This window comes from Paecilomyces variotii (genome assembly GCF_004022145.1).
Source record: "Paecilomyces variotii strain CBS 101075 chromosome Unknown C8Q69scaffold_7, whole genome shotgun sequence".
Lineage (NCBI taxonomy): Eukaryota > Fungi > Ascomycota > Eurotiomycetes > Eurotiales > Thermoascaceae > Paecilomyces > Paecilomyces variotii.
Window position 1 is genome coordinate 538,129 of NW_021167146.1, and position 23,427 is coordinate 561,555.

Here is a 23,427-nt window from a genome sequence, read left to right on the forward strand (position 1 = left end):
ATGATGAAGATGCTTGATTCTTTAAGAGAGGAGCATCTAGCTGTGCGGTGGGCTATGCCCAAACAGGAAGGAGACAGGTGATTCCAAGGTTCCAACCAAAGGTACGGTACATAGGTACCTAGGTAGGTATCCGCCAGGCTCCATGGTTAAATGCTATTTTGAATCCGAATCTTACTAGATCAGGCAGACATAGAATCAATTCAAAGATAACCACACCGCCATTCCAGCGGTACTTATGTGGTCCACTGTCAATTTGAATCAAACTACTAACTAGCACTCCGTAGAGAAGTCCTAAAGCAGTATTCCATTATCAGGGCTCCACAATATCTTGCGTCATAACGTCGGAACTGAACCGATAGGATCCATATACCCGAGAATATTGATTAGCATCTCTTCCACTTTGATGATTTTGTGTTTTGTGCCAAAAAGAACAGATTCAGATCAAGCATTCTACTCTAAACTTTGATGAAAAAGTAAAAGTCCACTCGTTAATTGCCAACCATAACCTACACTGGGTGATTACTGGTGCACTGACGAACACGCTTTCCGATATCCAATAACCGGATGCCAACTCCAGACCAAAGACGAATAGTCTCCAATGGCCCTATTCAGCGAACACGAAGGCCAACAATGGCCTCAAATCTGCCAACTCCTTCTGGCCGTCGGACTGACATCGCTGATCGGAATCGAGCGCCAACTGCGTCAAAAGGCTGCTGGACTACGCACCAACACGCTCGTCGGAATGGGGTCCGCTCTCTTCATGCTCATGTCCAAATACGGCTTCACGGACATTTTGGCCCGATACATGATTGTGCTTGACCCGTCGCGAATAGCAGCTCAGATCGTCTCTGGGGTCGGATTTATCGGTGGAGGGATCATATTCAAGCAAGCTTCGGATGTGAGGGGCCTCACGACGGCGGCGGCGGTGTGGTTGAGTGCCGCGATCGGATCGGCGTGTGGTGCAGGACTGCCTATACTGGCAGCCATCACGACTGGGTTGTATTTTGTGACGGTGTTAGCTTATCCGTTGGTATGGTACTCGATCGAGAGGGTGAGGAAGCGGAATGCATTGGTCGAGTCATGTATTACGGTGCGGTATCGTCGATCAGAGATGGGCTTGGAGCCGATTCTGGAGGGAGTGTTGAAAGCCGGCGCGGAGTCGGTCCAGGTTAGGAGGATCGAAGAGGTGGTAATGTCATCTATACACAGTCCAGTCGTGGGCACGATGGAGAGATTGGAGAGACCAGCAACAAGACAGTCGACGGCTAACATGCCTGGAGTCTCGCCGTTGCCACCGCCAATGGAGAGTCAGGGGTATTACAGTCGAATTTTCGATCTGCACATCGTGGTGAGAGGACATGAATCGCCAAATGAGCTTATAGTTGGGCTATCGCAGCTGAACTCTGTTGTTGGTGTGTGGATTGAGGGAGATACAGGAGATGAGGTATAGGAGGATCCTAATTGGACCAAGGGATACCATATTATTCGATTTAGATGATGCAGAAAAGGGCATCTTACTGGAAACAGGTACTATTAGGAAGTTTTAAACTAGACCAGTGTCCCGATGTGGAATATCCTTCATCTACTCATAGGTTCACAAGGCTCATGTGACAAACCAAATAATCCATCGTCTCACTCACGTTTAGTAATCCTTTCTGCGCCTGCAGCAGTTCTTACAAGAATTTAAGGTTATAGCTGACTCTGGGGATCTCGCCCTAGCCAAACTAGGCAGACAAAGTGGCAAGAATGCAGGCCTGGCTGTTTGGGGCTGGCTGTTTGTGTAACATCGACGATTGACAAAAGAGACTGGGCTAGCGCGTGTCGATATGACTGGCTCCAAGTCCGTACAACTTTTAGGGATCTGCCGGTGACTGATCTCTTTGGACTAAAACAATGTGGTAAAGACATTGAAATCCCGCCAGGATGGATTGGCGCTGTCAGCTTACGGGGCGCTAGATGCAGTCGTCTCTGTCAGAGTAGTATTGGGACTCTGGCTTTCCTTTCATGTAAAACAGGACTTCAGGACTTTCCCAATTAGGGAACAGCAATATAACCTCATGCGAGACAGAGCTGAGCCGAAAAGATATAAATATGGCCCATATTCCCATTGAAAATATAACTTCCCATCCTAATCCTCTCAAACATTCCTCCAGCATACAAGAGACAAACCACATATTACAAAACCAAACCAATTGTCCATCATGCATTACATCCTCAACCTCACCCTCATTACCCTCGGCATCTCCTCTGCCTCAGAAGCTCTAGGCATCAACTGCAGAGGCAGCAGCAACTGCGGCGGCACCCTGTGTTCTCTGAGCACGATCTATTCTGCAGTCGAGCAGCTGCCGGACGGAAACTTATACAATCCAGGCCAGCACATCGCCTGCTGCGGTGATCCGGGCGTCGTTTCTGGACTCTGTGCGTTTACGCAGAACACGGACAAGCAGATCTCTGCCGCTCAAGCCAAGACGCTCCTTCAGGGACTTATCAATCACGGTTGCCAGAAGTGCGGCAGCAACCCATTCCAGGATAACAATGTTGCTGAGGGGGAACTTACTGTGAACTATGTGTCTCAGAAGTAGATTGGAAGTGACTGAAAGGCTATCTGGCCTGTGAGATTTGTGGCGATATATTGGCTCCATCTTTCTTGCAACCATGGAGATGGAAGAAGCCAATGCTGGAACACATGGTGCTGGTACCACATCCTTACATCGAATAAGACAAAAAGGCCTCAATGACTGGAAAAGGTTGATATATCATTATTCACTTCATAATGACTTCTAGTACGGATAATGAAATTGTCATCCCTGTCTTAGAACAATATATCAAAGCATTCTTTTCTGAGAGTTCATCAGTAACCAACAATGCAAAATGACTTTTGAACGGGATCACTTCCCTTTACGATCCAGAGGAAGTGACTTGGTCGGAGGAACACAACAAATCTAACAAAGATGATGGCTAGCTCCAAAGTGAAAGGAAGAATTGATGGTCGTCCATTCACTATTTCCTGTTCATTGAAGCCTGCCTGGAAATAAACAAACAATAACCCAGAGTCAGTCATTGTTTCTTCACCTTTAAAGACGCCTGTTCTTTTCTCGACTCACTTGCTGCTGCACCCTAGAATTTGGTAACCACCCAAGATTTCGCATCCGAGAGAAACGCCCACTGGCATCAAGGAAAGGTGCGTCAGCTTGCGGTAACTAAAGAAGAACACGCTCAGTATCTAACTTCTTGTTCAAAGCTGACGATCAGTTTTCTTGGCTCTCAACAGGTAGTCCACCTGCAAGACGCCAAAATGAACGGAGACACCGTCTCGAACATGCGCACCCAGCCGTTCATAAACAACAAGGTTCGAAGCCCATAGTTATATGCATCCATCTTCAAACACTGCCAAACTAACAAGCATTATCAGTATGTCACCACCAAGTACCACGACAAGCTCAAGATCTACAACCCAACGGACGAAACCCTCGTTACCGGAGACGTTCAGATCTGCGGCCCAGAAGACGTCAACGACGCTGTGGACGCGGCCAGCGATGCCTTCGAGATCTGGAAGACTTGGACCGGTGCCCGACGCGCCAAATGTCTCTTGAAGCTGGCCGACCTCCTAGAAGCGAACTGCGAGCGTCTAGCTAAGCTTGAAACCATGGCTATGGGCATGCCGTTTATTGCTGCCCGTGAGCTCATTCGTACCAAAGTGGCCGAATGGTTCCGGTACTATGCGGGCTGGTGCACCAAATTGGGAGGAGAATACTATCCCGATGATGACGGTGAAGGTTTCTACAAGCTCGTCACGTATGAACCGATGGGCGTCTGCGCTGCTGTGGCATCGTGGAACGCAACCTTCCTCTATGCTGCGTGGAAGATTGCGCCTGCTGTGGCTGCAGGAAATACCATCATATTCAAGGCTTCAGAGCGCTCTCCCCTTGGGGCGCTTGCGATGGGCGATCTCATCAAACAAGCAGGTTTCCCACCTGGTGTCATCAACATCGTCAGCGGCGGAGAATGGACCGGCTTCCTCCTTGCACAACACAAGTGTATCACCAAGGTCAGCTTCACCGGAAGCCACGGCAATGGTAAAAGGATCCATGTGGCTGCCACGCACAGCAATATGAAGCGCGTGACTCTCGAACTGGGAGGGAAGAATCCATCTATCGTCTTCGAAGATGCGGATTTCGGCAACGCCTTGCATCATAACTCTTATGGATTCCTTCTCAACACTGGCCAGGCCTGCGTCTCTGGATCGAGACTTTTCGTCCATGAAGAGATCGCAGATGGATTCATCAGGGGTCTCGTAGACTGTTTCAAGGCTTTCACTACCATCATGGGTGATCCTATGGAACCGAACACTTTGCTTGGACCGCTCGTCGATAAGAGACACTATGATAAAGTGATGTACTACATTGCAGAGGGGCAGAAGGAGGGCGCGCAGCTGCTGTGTGGAGGAGTCAGGAAAGGCGACAAAGGCTGGTTCGTCGAGCCGGCTATCCTTCTCAATCCGCCTACGGATAGCTGCGTGTATCGTGATGAGATCTTCGGTCCGGTTCTTGTGGTTCGCACTTTCAAGGATGAAGAAGAGGTCATCGAGATGGCGAATGATACCATGTATGGACTTTCAGGTAAGAATGATCTGACTGCATCAATATACTGCTATGTTTTCTCAAAGAAACAACACACTAACAATTAGTCTCCTAACCTCCAGCGAGCGTCTTCACCAAAGACATCGTGCGTGCCATGCGTATCAGCTCTGAGCTCAAAGCCGGCACTGTGAGCATTAATAGCGGCACAATGCCCACCATGAGCACTCCATTCGGGGGCTTCAAGCAGAGCGGGTTCGGACGTGAGTCTGGAAAGAATGGACTCATGGAGTACCTAGAGCCGAAGACTATCTTGATCGAGTAAGTGTGATTAGTCCAGGGATTCATATGTGCCTCATGGCTTTGGGACAGTCACTGACCTATGCTATCTCTAGCTGCAAGCCGCCTCCTCCTGAGGATGAAATCTAATCGAGTCCGCTGTCGCGATCGTGGTTGCGGTATCACTTCTCCTTTGGGGTGTAGTATTTTGAACTACTTTGATTGGACCAGGGCTTGATACTACTAGTATTTCCCGTCCATCACCGAGATCGTACTATTGGGGACTGTACCATATCTATTTCAGTGACGGAATCTGCAGCATGCCGTGATCGCCCTTCATTCACTAAAAGAAGAAAAAAAAAGTTCATTTCTAGCACCACGACCCCAACGCGTAGAGAATATACAGAGGACAACTAAACCGTCTCCTCGTCATTTTTTTATAACTATCCAGGATTTATTACATGATCAACTCTTCACATCAACCTTTGGATCAGCTTTGAGTTCTTTGCTCTCCGGCGGAATGACAGCTTCATGCTTCTCGTAGCCTTTGAGGTCTTTGACATCTCCAGGACCGGTAAAATGCTTCCTGCCCGTCGTCAACCAGGTCACGGTACTAATCAGTCCAATGACTCCGATAGCAGCAGATGTGTAGTTCATGTTCTCCTTGTCGACAGGAGAGCTTGAGGGAAAGTTGCAGATTGTAGCAGCGAAGAGGAGGAAGATAAGGCCGATGGTACTAACACCCAGGGAGATGGAAGGTGACAATGCCCAGGGGCCCTGCATAGCGGTAACATGGCCGGTGAAATAGGCCAAGATGCGGGAGAATAGAGGCATCGCATAGGAAAGATCTGTTGTTGATAGTCGGTTAGCCAGGTGTCTAGTCTAGATAAGGATGTATTAGGTATAGGCATACAGAATCCTTCGGTGGCAATCGAGATGACGGTCTCAAAACCCGTCAGAGTCCCAAAGTAGATGGCATTCAGAGCCATCTGAACTCCCAAGCTGAGAAGGATAGCATTGATTGGTGCACCCCGCTTGTCGTTTACTTTGGCAAAGAACCGCGAGAAAGGAAGACCATGGTCACGAGCGAAGGCGAAGACTGAGCGAGAGCCTTCAGCCAGGAGACTATTCGAGGCGAAAATGACGATGACGTTTATCATGCTGGCAAGAAAGCAGGCCCCGACCTTGCTTTGAGTGGAGTCAAACAATATCTGAATAACAGGCACACCAGTACTCGTATCCGCGGTTTCGTTGATGTTCCCGATGCAGAAACACAGAGTGAGGAGGAAACCAAACCCAGTGACAGCTCCTAGAAGCACGGACAGGATAATGGCCTTGGGCGCTTCTTTGGATGCGTTCTTCATCTCCTCTGTCATGTGTGCAGGGGCATCGTAGCAGCACATGCCGAAGCAGGATTGAAGAATACCTACCATGGCCGCCATGCCAGAGCCCCAGCCTGTGAAGTTCTGGAACTCCTGGAACACAAAGGAAGCAGGCTGTTTGTGGTCGTTGGTAGCCAGAATCGTTATCATCACGATTACAAAGGAACCGACGTTCCAGATTAGGATAAATCGGGAGATGCGGTTGAGAAGATGCGGGCCCCAGATATTGACAGCCGCAGCCATGAAAGCGATCAAATATGCCACGAGGACTGTGTGCCAGCGTTCGATGGTAAATTGAGGGAACACTAGGTTTGCTTGACCAAGAACAAAGTTGGCCGCCACGAAGTTATTCGTTGCTCCCATTGCGAGAACACCTGAAGAATCATCAGCACCCGATCTGTTGGAAATCGATAGAGGTAACAATATACATACCAGTCAACATAAACCAGCCAGCAACGTACGAGAACCCTCGTGCAACTCTTGGAGGAGCCAAGATTGCTACCCAGGAATATTGACCCCCTGCGACCGGCCACATCGAACACATCTCCGCCATGGGGAAAGCAACGGCCAGAGTTGCCAAACAGACGGCGATCCAACCATAAACCATCACAGGCGGCCCTCCAGCATTGACACCGACAGTGAAGACACCACCCAGCGCAGTCCAACTATATAAATGTCAGCGGAGTCGGTTTGAGTAGATGATCTATTGTCAGACGCACGAAGTAACAATACTGAAACTGAAGCCAATCATGCCCAGGAGACCAAAGGACCGCTTGAGCTCTAAGATCATTATCAACACATCTTCTCCCCAGACGTGAAGTGTTGTTTCCTCCTACCTTGCTGGTAACCAAGCTGCTCGAGGCGAACATCTTCTGCTGTCGTTCTAGAGAAGACCTGGGCACCGGTCGCGTGTCCCAGAGAGGCATCTTCTTTGTGAGTCCCCATCGCGAATGAGGAACGAGAGCAACAGCCTACGTGATCGTACAACAGAAAGAATTGGTGATCATGGCGACCATGTTGGCGACGGCGATCAGGTTTAAATTACCAGCCCTTGCTTCGTGCCCGCTGTGCTGTTCGGAACACCTCGCATTTGCTGATAACGCCGTTTACTCATACCCCGTCAGAATATCAACGAGTTTATAGATAAAGATAAACCCCGGGCGCCACCGCACTTGAGCTTCCCCTGTTCGAGAAACTCGGCGCGATGCAACCTTCACTTTGAGGCTTGGCTTGTTCTGTCCGATCGGCGCGATAAGAGATCGAAGGTCAACGGCGAGGCGTCAATGCCCGTAATTCGACGCATTGGCCGTAGCGGATCCGGCAACACAAGCCACTTGTCGCCATCTCCGCTCTAGAAGAAGTAGTTATCTAGCATCGATCGTGAAGCATCTGTCATCGGAATCAGTCAATGACTTTCCACATGGCATCCCGCATATACAGGGCTGTTGGTCTGGCCCCCTATTAGCCAACATAATAAACACACCTGATTGGCCAGAAGTTGGCATTGGCCTTCGGTGAACCTGGCGAGTTCTTACAATCTATATAACGACACTGAATGCTAATTAACTAATTAACTAACAATAATTATGCAGATTAGCATAGCATCCATGAAAGTGCTTTTTTCCTGTTCATACTCAGACCAATATCGTAACTAAATTTCTTTCTAGTTAACTCATCTTCGCGCAAGATTTAGATAACCTGATAGAGACTCTGACAGGCAGAACAGCGAGTTAATGAGGGACGACGTCTCCGTGAATAGGCTGAGGGACAACTTGAAGGAAGCAATCTCCTCAGTCTTCTTGAAGGATACCACGGACTTTTCCTTGCCATCCGTATCGAGAAAAATGCGACTCTTATAACACAACGGGATCCTACTAGACGTTTAGTGCCATGGAATGATTTCCAAGGAGCAGTGTGGAGGGCGTTTCACAAAGAGTCCGACTTCTTATCTCAGCGCCTTTCTCCGTCAAAACACCAGTTGTAACTCAATCCGACATGATATTCAAACGATCAGGTTCGAGATTGACCTTCGATTCTTTGAACATGATACGGTGGATAGATTTGTACGATCGATCCTAAATGAGGTGGGCAACAACGACCGACTTCGTCGACAATTCAAGCTACGTGGGAACGTGATTTTTGAGAGCTATGCCAATATGAGTGATCAGAGTAATGCAGTCAAGTGCAATTCATAAATATGGGGACAGACACTGGTCAACGCGGCACAGAATGACCTTGATGAACGTACCTACGGAGATGCAGAACCAGCCGGGACGCGAAAGTTCCCCGAGCAATCCAAATATCACCACTATAAAAGAAGTGATCGAAAATGTGTCAATAGAAGGAATCGCGAAAGTATTTAACGAATACATTTGTGGTACTATCAGACGAGTCCGAGTTCAGGATGACGGGATAATGACCTGGAAAGCTTCTGAAATGATGATATTCCCTCTTCGAGGACTTGTCGATTGTCTCATGAGTCTAGATGTCTGCGAATGAGGAGTGTAATAGGCTTGATGGGTGATGAGGGATAAAGATTGATTCATAACTGCTTGTACCGTGTAAACGGATAGTTAGCCAATCTTGGACTTGGGCTAGCTACCTAGGTACATCACGAGAGGCCTGGATATGCAGGCGGGGCTCTCTATAGGTCAAGACCCCTCTTTATCAATCATCCTTGTTGGCGCCCAACAAGGCTGGTAGGCAGCAGCCTTAGTCCAGAAACTGGATATAGAGACTCAACGAACCCACGACAGCTGACTTTCTTCTCCTGCTTACTACAGAAACAGCATATTACGTGTCCGGCATTGAAGGTATACATCGCATGCTCATCAATGGAATTCCTGGCTAAGATCATCAGCGTGGCATAGCAGTTATGTCTAACATCAGAGCCGACACAGACCCCGCTTCAGGCAACACACAGTCTGCCACGCGATCTACGACAAGCTTCAGTCAAAGGACTACCGGCCAGCAGGGCCCCGAAACCAGTCGTTGGAGTTCCAGCACGTCGAGCGCGGTGGGAAGTACCGCTGGAAGCCGCACGCAGCAGTCTACTAGATCAGGAAATGATAGCACTGCTGCCAACCGGGGATCTATTACGAGCAACATGTCTCGCAATTCGACAAACAGCGCTGATAGTGTCGAAGCGGCACGGAGACAGACAATATTTGCCTTGGAACATGGTGGACGTACGTCAGATTCCGAAAGACCTGCTCAAGCACTGGTTTCACGAGTTGCTGAGGATCCTAATGCGGCTCAGCAACTGAGTAGCAGTGGTGGTGAAGCGCAGAGACGAAGGCGAGGGGGTAATGCTGCTAGCAGCCTGAACTAGAAGATAGCAAGTGGTGTTTGCAGAATTCTGATCCCAGATCGATCCCTATCGTATATATACCTTCCCGCTCTTATCACTATTGAAAATATCTCGTACTTCCTGGATATACTGGGCGAAATCTTTCAGCTTTGAACTTACAAACGAACTCATTCCCGGCGTCCAGAAAGGAGACACAGCTGCACACAGGGACACCTTAGGCGGCGGTTCTTCATATAAGGACTGCAGTTGGTCCCTAAAAAGATTGAATAATCCCTTGGGAGATTTCAAGGCACTCAAGTACCAGTAGTGACGCTGCTCCAAAGCGCGATCCATAGTTGCAGCCAGAGAGTAGATCGTGCCCTCATAGTAAAGCGGCGCATTGATCTCTTCTTGCCTAATGGCATTAGTGAATTGCCTGTAGCAATTCTCGAATCGCTCATACTCTGGACCAGTAAGTTGATCGACCCCCTTGCCTGTTAGCCAATATGGAACCAACAGATGCTCGAGGGGTAGAGAGCATGCCCATTCTAGATCGATGATATGCTTGATATTCCAGTCTTGATCGACGAAGATGTTACTAGAATGCATATCTGTCAGATGCATCACGAATGGCCCGTCGCGAAGAGATCGATCAGTGAACTGGGAGAGACTCGCCCGCATAAGTACCAAGTCTACAGCTTGACGACGTGCATCGTCTTCACTGAAGACGGCATTCCCTTGATACCGGAGGCGATTGTCATGGCCAGCGAGCAAATCCAGGTGGAGAGTGTCAGCGCTTGTATAAGTTGTATCCCGCGCTATTCCACTTGGAATGTTCCAATTCTCTAGTCGTTGCAGATGGCAGAACAAGGGACGATTGGACAAGCTTAATTGGCCGTCATTGCTAATAGTCCACGAACCGATTCGAGGCTGTGGAACCTTGGCAAGTGAGACGATGATCCTCGCCATGTCTCGATAGAGATTCTGCGTTTGTGCCTCGGTATGAGGCTGATTGAATATGTTAGAGAGCATCTGCTCATCCTCGCTCTCGATCCAATCAACTAGGGTATAGCCATAGTCCAAGAAAGTCGTCCTCATCTGGGGGATGTAATCACAGGGTATTGTTCTCCCATATAGACGATGGAAAAGACGCCAGACATAGGCCTTTATCCTTTGCCAAGGTGTGACGAATTTAGACTGGAAGAACTGATATCCTCATTAGAAACAACACTAAGGGTTGAAGAATCTCGGCACTTACGCTGAGTCCACCAGGAACCCCGAACCCTCGTAGAGTTGGAATTGGTACATCCGGGCAATTCTCACCGATCCAGATATATGTTGCAGCCTCAGATCGTAACTTTTCCTCGCAATTTCCGGGATAGAACTCTTCACCGACTTTATACGGCAAGGGAACCCGGAATGCCATCCTGGCTGGAAGGGATCGCCCTGGCTGTTTGATAGAAACTGGAATACAGACATTGAAGCTCCCATGTATCCACAGAATTCTTTTCTCGTCGAACATGTCAGGTACATGAACCAAGTCAGCGCTCGCCAACCCGCAGTGAGAAGCTACAATACTTCTGATGTCCTCCTCCTTATTCTTCATTTCGGTATAAAACTCCCCTCGCTTTTCCACATATTGCAGTCTTGCTCTCATATCATCCTCTTCATCTTCGGCCTCAGACAGAGTAATAAAGCCGCGGAGAAGAGCCTTGTGTGGCTTGCTGGGAGTAATTGGGTCGTTGGACGGGGTGTCATGACTACCTTCAGTATGCAGATTGTCGATTCGGGAATTTTCGCTCGCTGAAGATATCGAGTTTTCATGATCTGCTTGGGAAAGAGGCGGCATTGTTGTTTCTTGTTGTTCTTGTTGGTCTCAAGGGGTGTTGTGACCAGATGAAGCTGCCTCCCAACACGTGACCAGTTTTGGATTCCGATCCTAGCAAGGTGGCTGGCGGTGTATCAGTAAATCCGAATCCGGATGTTGTTAGTTAATGACAATTTATTTGCTGAACAAGATGAACATAAATAGATACAGCCCAGGTCTATTTATCCAGGCCGAACAGTCAAGCTTTGATAGTTGGAGTATGATTACGGCCCTTTCGTGATGAGGCTCGCCTCGGACTCCGATCGCTCAGTTGTGGGTTCAGGACTGGACGCCCTTTCCGCTGATTGGATAGACTAAATCCACATATCTAAATATAGAACGTGATGAGGAAGGGGATCTCCTTCGCGAGGCGATCGAGGTGTAGTTAATGTGGCCCAATATTACTTTCACGAAACTGTCCGAGTACCTGGTAGAGATGATGATATCAGAGGCAATGTACAGAAGAGCTGAGATGTGGTGATCGTAGGGAACTATCGGACATCATGATCTAAGGCCAAATAGAGAGAGCTGTCGTGGAAACAATAGTGCAGGAGGACCTAGTGGAGGAAAGGACAAGATTGGGCGTATTTCCCATGAGAATAAATGAGGATGTGAGAAAATGACCAGTTCGTCTTTCGATTGTAGGGGCCACCATTATTGTTACATTCCGGGTCTCCGTTACCTGATCTAGATACGCACACTAAATAGACAAATATATAGCATGTGTCTCCAATGTCTATAGAATTCAGTAAGTCAGATTGTCTTCTTGTCAATATCCAATGATAACACTATCGCAATGTGTCCTCTACACAAACCTGTAGTGGTAAGACCGTGTGCGATTGACCTTGCCCTCCTTATGATCTTCAGTCTGCAAAAAGTCAGTTGGAACTATAAGTAAGTACCTATTGAGACCTACTAGAGCTTGAACAAAAACATCCATCATCTCAACTTCTTCCTTGAACCATGTGTCTTGTCTTGGTAAAAGGGGCCCCTCTGAAAAAGTCTGAGCAGAATCAAAGTCAATCCAAAGCACCCTATCCTGTTTGTTCTCCTGGTACTATCATCATATTTCTTGATTAAACGGGGAGGGGAATAGGCCTGGAAGAAGAAACCTATCACTTCCCATGTCCGCAATTCCTTCGTCATCGTCTCGTTTCCAAGTTTGCACTTATCTATATATTCTTTTAAATTGAATGGTATTGTGTTTCCTTTTTATGCTTCCATGTGTAGCATCTATGAAAGTGTTTTTTTGTCCTGTTCATACTCAGGCCTGTATCGTAACTAAATTTCTTTCTAGTATATTTTCAGCGCCACAATGAAGACACGGTCTTGGTCATTGTGAAGAATTGCCAAGGTGCATCACAGTGAGAGATGAGATCTGCCGACGTCAGACAATTCAGTATGAAAATAACAAATGGAGGCACCCAAACTACAACATACCTCCCATGAATGAGTCTTTGTTTGTCGTCCGGGGCAATTGTCCGTTGGAGGCTACATGTTGCATGAGCTCTGGTCAAGATCCCAAGGGAGCTTACCACTTACCAAATACGGGCACATTTATTCCTATTTGACCAACGTTGACGTGGCGCTGGAAGTGCTGCGCATTGACTGGATTGGTCGTGAATATCGAACATCCGTTTCCAACTAGAGGAACCCCTGTTCAGCATTACAGACATCGAGGCGGGAATCAGTCTCAGCTTACAGCGATTCTCATTCACGATCTCGATTGCCTCGTCGAGATCTTGCGCCTCAAGGCAAACAAGCACAGGCCCGAATATCTCCTGCTGGTAACATTGCATGTAGCGTTGGACGCCGGTAATAATCGTTGGTCCGACAAAATTGCCGTTAGGATATTCTGGGACCTCCGGGTTTCGGCCGTCAAGTATCACCTCTGCGCCCTCATCGACGGCACTTTGAATGATCTCCTCAACGCGTTCCTTGGCGGCTTTGCTGATGAGTGGGCCAATGTCTGTTCCTTTATCCAGACCGCACCCTAATTTGAGTGATTTGGCGATTTCAACCAGCTCTGGCAACCATTCCGCAGTCGAGCCAACAAAGACAATGGCACTCAGGGCCATGCATCGTTGTCCGGCCGCCCCGAAAGCTCCGCCAGCCACTGCGTAGAGCGTCTGGACTTTATTCGCATCTTCCAAAATGACTCCGTGATTCTTACCACTGCATTCTGCTTGTATCCGCTTCCGCGTTGCCGTTGCGATCTTGTAGACGTGGTCAGCAGCGTCTTCAGAACCGACGAAAGAAACCGCGCTGACAGCAGGCTGGGCCAGTAGCTTTTCGACAGCTACAGAACTTCCCTGTACAATGTTGACAATTCCTGTGGGAAATCCCGCTTCCAATATAAATTCTCCTAGCATCATTGCCGGCGATGGACATCTTTCCGATGGCTTGAGAATGACCGCATTGCCCGTAATAAGAGCGTATGGGATGAACCAAAGGGGTATAAGAAATGGGAAGTTGAATGGAGTACAGACAACGCACACTCCCTACATTCGACATCAGTCTCTTTCAAACTCGGAAAGATACAAATCAGAACTCACAAGAGGCTCATGTATTGTATGACTCTCGGTCGATTTGAGAGATACATACTGCCCGGAAGTGTTCGGGATACCACACGCTGATTCAATCATATCAGTTGCCCGCACTACCTCCGTCATGGCATCATCTATGGTCTTCCCCTCTTCCAGAGATATACAGTATGCCTGGAAAGAAACCGGGGTAAGCTTGTGGTCGATATGCAAGACACCGGCCTGCCGGACTAAACTCACAATTTTCTGAGAATTGGCTCGAATTATATGGACGAGAGAGTAGAGCAAGGATCTCCGTTCTGAGAAAGACGTCGTCCGCCATGTCTTCTGCGCATCTTGCGCGATCCGAACGGAAGTCTGGATCTCGCTAAGAGTCGAATCCGGCACTCTGGTTAGAATCCTCTGAGTTGCCTAACCAAATAGTTAGTATCATCGACAGAGAAATTGGAGGGAAATAGCAGGAATTAATTACTGGATCATGAACCAGTGTCCAAATGTTGGATTTGGAGAGAACCAAGTCTCCACCAAGAAGGTTGCGGGTGACTGTTGGGACAGCGTGCGACTCGCGACGACCGGAGACGGAGTCGGCGGGCGAAGCGGCAACGCGCGATGGCGTCTGGGGTTCTCCATTAACGATCGTCTTTGGAGACGGATTATCTTTCTCGACGCCATTGTTCTCGTCTTGCGCAGAGACATCGTCGCTGGCGCGTCGCTTGGTTGGTCGCGGCTCATCCAGCGACTCTTTGGATGAGCGTGTCCTCTTCACGCCCATTTCCCGAGACGAAGGGTGTCACTTATCGGTCTATCAATTGAAATCAGAGAGATGCAAATCCAATCGCTGATACTTAGACCTAAACCGACGGATCTCCTTCCTTCAAATCTAGCCGGTCAGTCACTCCACCCGCTTGTCGCTAAGTATAAAAGAAAAGCAAAGTAACAGTTCAGTTCAGTTCTTTACTTCCCTCCACGACGTGTTTTAACGTTATCTTATCTACACACGCATCTTCTGCGGAGATGTTCCATTGTTTATTAATCTTTATTGGTGACCATATTGTTTAAAACGGTCCACCAAAAGACCGGCGCGGCTGTTCCGCCCGTGCGCCTCGGTACACAATGGCCGACCTCGGTGGCGGGGAAATTCTGCTTTGAATACGGAGTAGACTAAAGTACTCTACATGGTATAGTTATATTGCATTCTCAAGAGTTAACGAGGCCTCTCGGGTTGTTCTCGTCTTTCTCCTTTTCGGAGTGGTGAAATTACTCTGGTATGAGCTCTTCGGGTATTTCTCAGCTCACCTGAACTACTTCGGAGTATATATATGCATCGGGGCTACGAACTCGAAGTTGGAAATATCAGGATATTCAGCTATAAACAGTCAATGGGCAGTAAATTAAACCTTTAATTTGATGACATATCTCATTATCTATTTCAACAAAAGTCAATTTCATGCTTTCTTCGATCCCAACAGCCGAATGTGCTGTACATACCTATATTTTATTCCTCTAGTTCTTCTGAGAGACTACATGCCTTGTATCGTCAGATTGCACTATCACGCTCGAGCGCTGCTTCTTCTCTTCCCTCACGGACATGTACAGAACCACTGAAGTCCATATTGCCAGAGCAATCGAACAGCCTATCATAGCCCACATGCCCTTGGTAAACTTAGGGGCAAAATCGGCAGAATAGAACAGAATACTCCACCAGGCATTGACTGCATTGTTCCCCATATTCATACTTGCAAGTACGACCGAGCGTAGCCGTCCATCGTGATCGCGCATAGCATCATTACACCAGGCGAAAAAAGTGGCCTGACAGGCATATACGGCACCCGCCCAGTAATACGCGCCAAAGACAGTCGCTGTATCTGAGAACCGTGTCAGAATTAGGACGGATGTCACGATTCCCGTGACAGCGATGAAGTATCCCACAAGGTAGCGTTTCCCTCCCAAAAAATCAGTCAGCGTGGCCCAGAACAAGGTTGATACGATGCCCACTGCTGGCACGCCAGTAGGATAATCGTTCATTTGAGCGACCGTATATTTGATAGTAGGGTGTGCTTGCATGTATAGCGCCAGAAGGGAATTGGAGGAAAAGGACTCAGTTTCTCCCGCGATAACCCAGAGCATGACGAAACCATACCAGAACCAGGTGCCAAAAAGACGCTTGGCAAACGCGAGATTCAGTGGTGTTCGAACAGCACCGGTTTCTGGTACGCGTGATATAGCCAGGGCACGCTCCGATGCAGTCAAATAAGGGGCATTGGTAGTCGCTGGGGTATCTGGGAACAGAAAGAGACCGTATAGGGCAACTGGGATAGTGATTATGCCATCAATCTACGAAGGGCTCGTTTAGCATGGCACCGTCACCCAAGAAATGCATATTTGGAAGCAAAACTTACAATAAAAAGCCATCGCCATCCCGACATCCCCCGCGCACCGTCCAGCGAAGAATGTATACCGGTCTGAATGAAACCGCCAAACATTGTTCCTGCTAATCCTGATGCAGTGAAAATGCCACTCCGTTTCCCCAATTCCCTTTCCGTGTACCATGCACCAAGGATATAGTGAGTTCCCACAAAGGTGCTTGATTCTGCCACTCCCAAAAAGAAACGGATGGCCATAATCCCTTGCGGATTATGTACAGCTGCGGTGATCATGGTAAGCCCTGCCCACAGAATGGTCATTGCCGGCAAGAAGATGCGCGGGCGGACATAGGTCAACGCGAGGTTTGACGGGACCTGGCCCACGATGTATCCAACTGTGAAGATGGTATTGATGACAGTTAACTGGTTTCCCTTGAAATTCAGCTCTTCCTTCATCCCCGACACGTATGCATTGGTCAAATTCGACCGGTCAAGGTAGTTGAAAAAATAGACCAAACAGCAGAACGTGAGGATGAAGAAATCAAGCTTCCGTAGAAGCTTCTTCTCCGCAGGGGAAGCTGCACTACCGCACACATATTCCTTGAATCTGGAAAACATGGTATGGAATTATCATGAGGGCCTCCAGCAGAGCAGTTGGAGCTCTCTGTGTGGTGACGGTCGGTTGGTTTTTCTTGCCGCCAAGATCGGTCAAAAAGGAGAAGGCATCTCCCACTCTTTTTCTCTCGACGGAGGCAACAATCAATAGAGGCACAGACTGCGGTGATCCGATCGACACATTATCCGCCGCAAAATCGAAGCGGCTCTGCCATCGGATCGAGGGAAAGGATTAAGATCTCTGGCGTCGATCGTGGCCTTCTTTGCGGTTTGATGCCAGCTAAGTACTGTACTTATCATAGGATCTATCCTCGCCGGGCATCATCCACTGTCGTCCATTCTTCCTTCTCCACCCCGCAGGTACCAGTAAGCATGAGGATGCGATACTTGGTGTTTCGCAATAACTAGATCGAGCGATCACCATCCGTTGTGTCTGGCTCGTCAGCACCAGCTCCACTGATCGGTCACAATCAGAGTTTGCCGATCTTCGTATGAAGTCACAGGTCCAAGACGACATGAACAAGGTCAATGCTAGTGGCCACTGTGACTCGCGTGTGGCAGTCTTGTCTGGGTGTAACCATGCCATGCTAGGAGGTCACTGTGGTTGTCGTATGACTTGGCCGAGGCAATTGAGATAAGTACCTAGTATCTTCAAAGAATGGTATTATTGTCACTACCCCGCACGTGGAATCGGCCTTCATGCGACGGTATTATCTGTGATACTTCGACGGATCTTATCGCTGATTCGATATGATGATACGGCGTTGATAGGTCTTTCCAGTTGAATGGAGCCGGAATCAGGCCTAGCCAGTTGAGAACGCAATGGACCCTGCTCCACGAGGGGGGTCTACGAATCTTGCTTATTGAACGGAGTACTGTACATCGGCATATCCCGGTTTTTCCTGGATAACATATAGAAAGGACGACATCACTGCTTTTGCACCTACAGGTCTGGTTCCTATCTGATACCACATTTGCGTCGCTTTCCTACAAAGACATCAAGATGCTTGAGTATCTCGGACTGTCCACGGACTCAAAACCAAAGCCATGGGAGAGAATTGCTGCGGCTAAGCGGCAGGCCCTTCGTGATGCAATCCCTGCAGAATGGGTGATCCCCGCAGAGATTCTTCCTCCCGAAGAAGAGACAGATGTGACCACTTTTTTGCGTGAATCGGGTTGGTTCACTGACCGAGAGGTGGAAATCACATCGACTCCTGCACCGGAGCTCCTCGCTGAGCTTTCCAGCGGGTCATGTACTTCAGAGGAGGTGACCAAGGCGTTTTGCAAAGCCGCAGCGGCCGCTCATCAACTAGTAAATCATCCTCAGATATCCGTACACGGACATTCGCTAATGAGCGCAAAATAGACCAATTGTCTATCGGAGATTCTGTTCGATGAAGCTATCTCTAGAGCAAAACAGCTGGATGACCATCTCAAACAGACGGGCAAGCCTGTAGGGCCTTTCCATGGCTTCCCAATTTCTCTGAAGGACAATTTCAATATCATTGGGAAAGACTCTACCATCGGATTTGTATCACTTGTCGACGACCCAGCCACTTACAACAGTACTCTCACGGATCTCCTTTTAGAGGCAGGTGCTGTTCTCTATATCAAGACGAATGTGCCCACCGCAATGATGATCGCTGAAACGGTGAACAATGTCTTTGGTCGCACAGTTAACCCGAGGAACAGAAAGCTCACACCTGGCGGTTCGTCTGGAGGAGAAGCAGCATTGATTGCGTTTGGAGCGAGTAGGATAGGTGTCGGGACGGATATCGGTGCGTCCCAATCTTATGCTGGAGCAGGAAAGCTAGAATGCAAGAGCTAACGGCGATTTGCTGTGAAGGTGGTTCTCTCCGGATTCCGGCCGCCTGTACAGGCATCTTTACTTTGCGTCCGTCTTTTGGGCGCTTCCCTAACTCTCAGACACGCTCAGGATTGGCAGGCCAGGAATCTGTGAACAGCGTCAACGGCCCAATGGCAAAGACTCTCCCGGAGATCGAGCTTTTTGCGAAAACAGTAGTAGGACAGGAGCCTTGGATACACGATCCAAAATGCCTACCGATCCCATGGCGCTCAGTCGAACCGAAAAAGACGTTGAAAATCGCTGTCTTGTGGAATGATGGAAACGTTACCCCAACTCCTCCTGTCGCTCGGGCACTTAAGGAAACCGTGGAGAAGCTCAAAAGTGCTGGCCATGAGATAGTAGACTGGGGGCCCACAGACCACCAGGCCGCAGTCAAATTACTATCACGCAAGTTCCTCGCAGACGGCGCGAAATCCATTCGTAAATTAATCGAGCCCACTAAGGAACCGTTCCGACCCGAGATGAAAGATTATGAGGCGTCCTCGGAGATCGGAGTGAATGAGTTATGGCAGATTCATATAGAACGCAACACGCTGCAGAAAGATTATCTAGAGAGATGGAACGCTTGTGAAGGTTTGGATGCAATTCTTGGTGAGATTATTCTTCTCCTTTCGCCTCTTTGATCTTCAAGCTGACACTGAGGTCAAATTAGGCCCAACGACTCCGTATAGTTCTGTAGAACACGGGAAATTCGCCTATGTGGGCTACACCGGTGTCTTTAACATACTCGACTATCCCGCCGTATCTTTCCCCAGTGGTGTCAAAGTCGATAAGGCGCTTGATACTCCTTACGCTGCACACCAAGCATTGAGCGACATCGACGCGACCGTGCAAAATATATGTAAGTCTTCATCCCATCTATACTCCACCTTGGAAAACATCCAAAAGCTATCAACTCACTCGTCCTAGATAATGCGGAGGCAGTCGATGGCATGCCCGTCAATTTGCAATTAGTCGGACGTCGCCTCGAAGAGGAGAAAGTACTTATGATGACGGCTGTCGTACTTCAAGCTCTTTAGATTCAATAGTGTCCATCTTGCAAGAGGTAGACAATACTCTGGAGATCCAAATTATCCCAATTCCAGCCACGCTCTAGTTATGGCTGCCCAGTAATCATTTCTTTTGTCCAGACGCCCTGTTCCCCGATCCAATGGGAAATAAGGCCGATGAAAGCTGGGACGCCACATTGTTAGCCTGTATACTCATCCTGATCTAGACTTCCACATATAGTCGGCCATGCATGCTTATGGAGCCGGTAAGGTAAAACTAAAGGTTCCTCATCTCCCACGTTTAATCCAAATACGAGTTATTGCAGGGTTCTAGATGAATGTCTTACAATAGTTGACCGTTGCGGCGTTGAAAGAGGGGAATCATGTGGCTGGCTTATTTTCTTATTATTATATTGATGAATTCTTTGCCGAAAAAAGTCTCCCTGGTTCTTTTCTTACTGGATTCCTTTCGCTGCATTAAAAGCGATTCTCTACAGTGTAATTGTCTCGCTTGTTCGCTGTTTAGGCACGATATCGTTCTTTATCCAACATTCCTTTTCTGACGCAGAATTTCTACACTGGCAAAGTTTTCTTCCGCCAGAATCACCAAATAGATTAAACAATCTCAAAATGAAATTGCTCACCTACATCGCCGTCATCTTCATGGCCCCTCACCTTCTTACCGCTCTTCCGACACTCCAGCCCCGGACAGTTGACAGTAAGTTGACACCGAACCACATCGACCCCTATAAACAGACATCGACAATATACTGAACACCAACCCCCGATCCATAGCTCCAACACTCAGAATCCGCGATATCCCATCATCCGAAGTTGACCTGCCGGCCTTCATAACCGCCGTGTTCGACGGTATCGCCAACGTAATCGCCGCGTCGGGCGGGGCCGCCGCGAACACGATCGCTGCGACAGGCGGCGCGGTTGCAAATGGACTGGGCACAGATGGAACAGAGTCTTCTTCTGCTCCTGCTTCCACGAACACGACTCTTATTGGAAGGGCGCTGGGAGAGAAGGTTGGAAGAGCTGTCGCGCAAGAACTGACGGATGCTTTGGCGGGGAAGAAGGCTTAAGTAGGTAGACTGAAGCCCACTCAACTTGAGGATGGAGTCGTTTTTGCATCGCCCTCTCATGCCGTTCTATGCAGTTGAGGATTATAGGATTTATGGTTACTGAGCGCTAGTATGTATCTATGTACATCTCTACATATCACTTCTTTTTATTGTCTCGTATTTAAAAGCACGGAGCCCAGCAGAGAAGTTTGCTTTGGTTTGTATAAGAAGACTACATTGAAGTTTGTGGCTTCGAAATGGAAATCTTTCCCGTAGAAATACTCAGTAATACTTAGAGGCTGGGCTATAACATACGTAGTGATTTTGAGACGATCCGCTCAACCGCTGGACAACTTTATCTAGATCGCATCGCCTCCAATATTGGGACCTAACAATTTTAGGATAAGTTATTATATCTTCACAGTCATCTATAATTCAACGTCATGTACCCATTCCTGTTAAAAGCGATATCGTTTAGATACATTATACTTTAGCAGACAGAGAAATCCTTGCTTCTTTCGTTTCCTCTTCCTGTTCGATTCCCTCGATAAATGATTCCTTAGCAAGCTGCTCTCTTGCCAGATGCCTAGTATTCTTCACATTTTCGTGCGGCCAAACTTGATTAATGGCCCAGTATACTGTAAACCCGAGAGTAAAAGAAAGACACCACCCCAGATGGCCCAGATTAGAAGCAGATTCTGACACATTCGCGCCGAGTGTCCCGACGAATCCTTTACCGATGTTAGCGATATTATCCGGACACTTGAAGAACAATGAGTTACTTACCCGGAAATGGTAGCGCGATTGCAACCACATATGCAATGTAAGCCCGTAAATTCCATCCTCCTGTGTACCAGTAATTCTCATTACTTTTCGTTCCGTTATATAGAGACGGAACAAAAATATTCCCTCTCGAAATCATGAAATACTCGCACACCATGATCGCACAGACAGGCGCCATGAAGATTCCATAGCCAGAAAGGAAGGTAAGGAATGTGTTTGCAGAGAACATAATCTTCCATGGACATATGGCGTAGGCCAGAACATGAACAACAACTTGGCCTCGAACTATCGTCAGATACTTTGGCCAGAGCATACTGGCGTCGGAGCCAAATGGAATCATATTCGCTGCAACGTTCGTGGCAAGCATGGATACCACCCAGGAAAAGGCGCAGAGAAAGATCGCAAACCGGACGTCGGACCGCCAATGCCTGTTCATGATTTCTGTCATCAGGTCCCATGGGTTCCATAGATCGGTTCCCCATTTATTGTTGATTGCCGCCGTTGCCAGGATACCCATGGTTGCGGAGAGGGTTACCGCTACGATATTGGCAAACTATGATCGAAAGTCAGCGACATGACTAGTTACTAGTATGGGTTATTGCACTTACAATGACACCAACAAAGGGCGACCGCGATGTCTTCGCCCACCGCGCAATATCAGGCTGATTGGTGATCAAGGTCGCCGTATTGCCCATTCCACTGTTGATGCACCACATGAAGAACCATCCAAGTTTGCTTCCGGAGGGTGCCGTTCCACCATACAGTGGTCCCAGGTTTCCCTTCGTTGCAGCCATACAATATATGAATAATCCGAACATTGCTGGTACTGCAATGGCGGCTTTGAAGGCAAAGAAACCCCGTAGCTGATGAGGGCGCAGGAATATGAATGGGATATGAATCAGCCAGAACAGGAAAAATGCTAGCATTTGCTGGGTAGTAAAGCCCATACTCGATGCGATGCCATTAGGGATATCCGTGAAGTGATGCCCGAAGATCGCATGGAGGATATTGACGAGGTAGCTAGATCCAGTATACACTATTCATGATTGATGGGTGAGTTTATGCCTTCAAAGAAAAACAGAGAGAAGGGCTAGCTTACATTGTACTCCATACCATATGATAGCTAGGATAGCTCGTGCACCGACGACATAATAGCTACCCCACCTGTGTATCATAACTATCAGTTTCATGATTGCGACAGTCGTTTTCTATATAGCACAGGACTCACATCCCAAAAGCAAAACGAGCTATCACCGGGTACCCAATGTGGTAAGTTGTTGCAGCCTTGGAATTGAACCACGTCGCTGTGGCCGATATGGTTGTCGCAACAAAGATCACAACAATGGATTGCCACCAGTTGAGACCGATACCTACCATGCTACTTCCCAGCGTCCAGTTCCCGAATCCAAGTCCAAAGAAGAACGTCACATAATTGAACCAGTTCCAGTTGCGCTTCTCTGGAGGTGTTGGCTCTAGATCTTTGTTCGTCCATGCCCGCTCGTTAGAATCATGGCCTGAATCGCTATTTTGGAGCCATGCGACGAAAGCCTCTTTGCTTGACACGGTATATTTGAAGGCTCGTGCCTTTTCCTGGACACCATCTTTGAGAGTTGATAGTTTCGAACGCATCTCGGTAGCATGAGATAGCACTCTAGTGTCTCTGGATCCCATCACTTGGCTGCATCGCGGCTGTATGCGAGTTGTTAATGTATCACCGACGCAATTTTCTTATCTGGAGCTTTTTGATACGGCTCACATCTCCGATTAGACGTTGCTTAATGCAGTAGGTGGTTCTTTACCAATCGA

The 23,427-nt window shown here is 48.2% G+C and overlaps 11 protein-coding genes across 11 annotated transcripts; 6 read left to right on the forward strand and 5 right to left on the reverse strand.

Annotated features, from left to right (window-relative positions):
- Positions 1 to 233: 233 nt before the first annotated feature.
- C8Q69DRAFT_470281 (Mg2+ transporter MgtC family protein) lies at positions 234 to 1,636 on the forward strand. The gene has a single exon (XM_028630824.1). It carries the CDS (start codon positions 599 to 601, stop codon positions 1,448 to 1,450), a length of 852 nt encoding a protein of 283 aa, XP_028484114.1. The 5' UTR covers positions 234 to 598; the 3' UTR covers positions 1,451 to 1,636.
- A 381-nt stretch (positions 1,637 to 2,017) lies between these two features.
- Positions 2,018 to 2,717, forward strand: C8Q69DRAFT_293660 (killer toxin Kp4/SMK). Its single transcript, XM_028627058.1, has one exon. It carries the CDS (start codon positions 2,202 to 2,204, stop codon positions 2,580 to 2,582), a length of 381 nt encoding a protein of 126 aa, XP_028484115.1. The 5' UTR covers positions 2,018 to 2,201; the 3' UTR covers positions 2,583 to 2,717.
- Positions 2,718 to 3,161: 444 nt separating this feature from the next.
- Positions 3,162 to 5,204, forward strand: C8Q69DRAFT_293921 (aldehyde dehydrogenase). Its single transcript, XM_028627060.1, has 4 exons — positions 3,162 to 3,349; positions 3,404 to 4,619; positions 4,703 to 4,898; positions 4,973 to 5,204. The coding sequence occupies exons 1-4, from the start codon at positions 3,296 to 3,298 to the stop codon at positions 5,004 to 5,006; spliced, it is 1,500 nt and encodes a 499-aa protein (XP_028484116.1). The 5' UTR covers positions 3,162 to 3,295; the 3' UTR covers positions 5,007 to 5,204.
- A 117-nt stretch (positions 5,205 to 5,321) lies between these two features.
- On the reverse strand, positions 5,322 to 7,183 carry C8Q69DRAFT_487170 (putative GABA permease; the record flags this gene model as incomplete). Its single annotated transcript, XM_028631966.1, has 5 exons — positions 5,322 to 5,704; positions 5,770 to 6,612; positions 6,671 to 6,903; positions 6,958 to 7,018; positions 7,075 to 7,183. The coding sequence occupies 5 exons, from the start codon at positions 7,181 to 7,183 to the stop codon at positions 5,322 to 5,324; spliced, it is 1,629 nt and encodes a 542-aa protein (XP_028484117.1).
- Positions 7,184 to 9,113: 1,930 nt separating this feature from the next.
- C8Q69DRAFT_507845 (hypothetical protein) lies at positions 9,114 to 9,569 on the forward strand (the record flags this gene model as incomplete). Its single annotated transcript, XM_028632924.1, has 1 exon — positions 9,114 to 9,569. One exon carries the CDS (start codon positions 9,114 to 9,116, stop codon positions 9,567 to 9,569), a length of 456 nt encoding a protein of 151 aa, XP_028484118.1.
- On the reverse strand, positions 9,562 to 11,613 carry C8Q69DRAFT_293717 (hypothetical protein). Its single transcript, XM_028627059.1, has 2 exons — positions 10,786 to 11,613; positions 9,562 to 10,733 (listed from the first exon to the last, which is right to left on the reverse strand). The coding sequence occupies exons 1-2, from the start codon at positions 11,374 to 11,376 to the stop codon at positions 9,615 to 9,617; spliced, it is 1,710 nt and encodes a 569-aa protein (XP_028484119.1). The 5' UTR covers positions 11,377 to 11,613; the 3' UTR covers positions 9,562 to 9,614.
- A 468-nt stretch (positions 11,614 to 12,081) lies between these two features.
- C8Q69DRAFT_445408 (methylmalonate-semialdehyde dehydrogenase) lies at positions 12,082 to 14,709 on the reverse strand (the record flags this gene model as incomplete). The annotated part of the gene is made up of 8 exons (XM_028629063.1): positions 12,082 to 12,094; positions 12,210 to 12,262; positions 12,311 to 12,387; positions 12,835 to 12,885; positions 12,937 to 13,050; positions 13,097 to 13,895; positions 13,950 to 14,348; positions 14,410 to 14,709. The coding sequence occupies 8 exons, from the start codon at positions 14,707 to 14,709 to the stop codon at positions 12,082 to 12,084; spliced, it is 1,806 nt and encodes a 601-aa protein (XP_028484120.1).
- A 625-nt stretch (positions 14,710 to 15,334) lies between these two features.
- On the reverse strand, positions 15,335 to 17,056 carry C8Q69DRAFT_293598 (major facilitator superfamily domain-containing protein). Its single transcript, XM_028627057.1, has 2 exons — positions 16,337 to 17,056; positions 15,335 to 16,271 (listed from the first exon to the last, which is right to left on the reverse strand). Exons 1-2 carry the CDS (start codon positions 16,916 to 16,918, stop codon positions 15,441 to 15,443), a joined length of 1,413 nt encoding a protein of 470 aa, XP_028484121.1. The 5' UTR covers positions 16,919 to 17,056; the 3' UTR covers positions 15,335 to 15,440.
- Positions 17,057 to 17,918: 862 nt separating this feature from the next.
- Positions 17,919 to 20,057, forward strand: C8Q69DRAFT_521849 (acetamidase; the record flags this gene model as incomplete). Its single annotated transcript, XM_028633526.1, has 5 exons — positions 17,919 to 18,227; positions 18,282 to 18,693; positions 18,762 to 19,373; positions 19,435 to 19,623; positions 19,692 to 20,057. The coding sequence occupies 5 exons, from the start codon at positions 17,919 to 17,921 to the stop codon at positions 19,799 to 19,801; spliced, it is 1,632 nt and encodes a 543-aa protein (XP_028484122.1). The 3' UTR covers positions 19,802 to 20,057.
- Positions 20,058 to 20,401: 344 nt separating this feature from the next.
- C8Q69DRAFT_445411 (hypothetical protein) lies at positions 20,402 to 20,859 on the forward strand (the record flags this gene model as incomplete). The annotated part of the gene is made up of 2 exons (XM_028629064.1): positions 20,402 to 20,489; positions 20,528 to 20,859. The coding sequence occupies 2 exons, from the start codon at positions 20,402 to 20,404 to the stop codon at positions 20,857 to 20,859; spliced, it is 420 nt and encodes a 139-aa protein (XP_028484123.1).
- Positions 20,860 to 21,321: 462 nt separating this feature from the next.
- C8Q69DRAFT_403702 (permease for cytosine/purines, uracil, thiamine, allantoin-domain-containing protein) lies at positions 21,322 to 23,250 on the reverse strand (the record flags this gene model as incomplete). The annotated part of the gene is made up of 5 exons (XM_028628010.1): positions 21,322 to 21,569; positions 21,625 to 22,174; positions 22,230 to 22,657; positions 22,721 to 22,785; positions 22,850 to 23,250. The coding sequence occupies 5 exons, from the start codon at positions 23,248 to 23,250 to the stop codon at positions 21,322 to 21,324; spliced, it is 1,692 nt and encodes a 563-aa protein (XP_028484124.1).
- Positions 23,251 to 23,427: the final 177 nt, after the last annotated feature.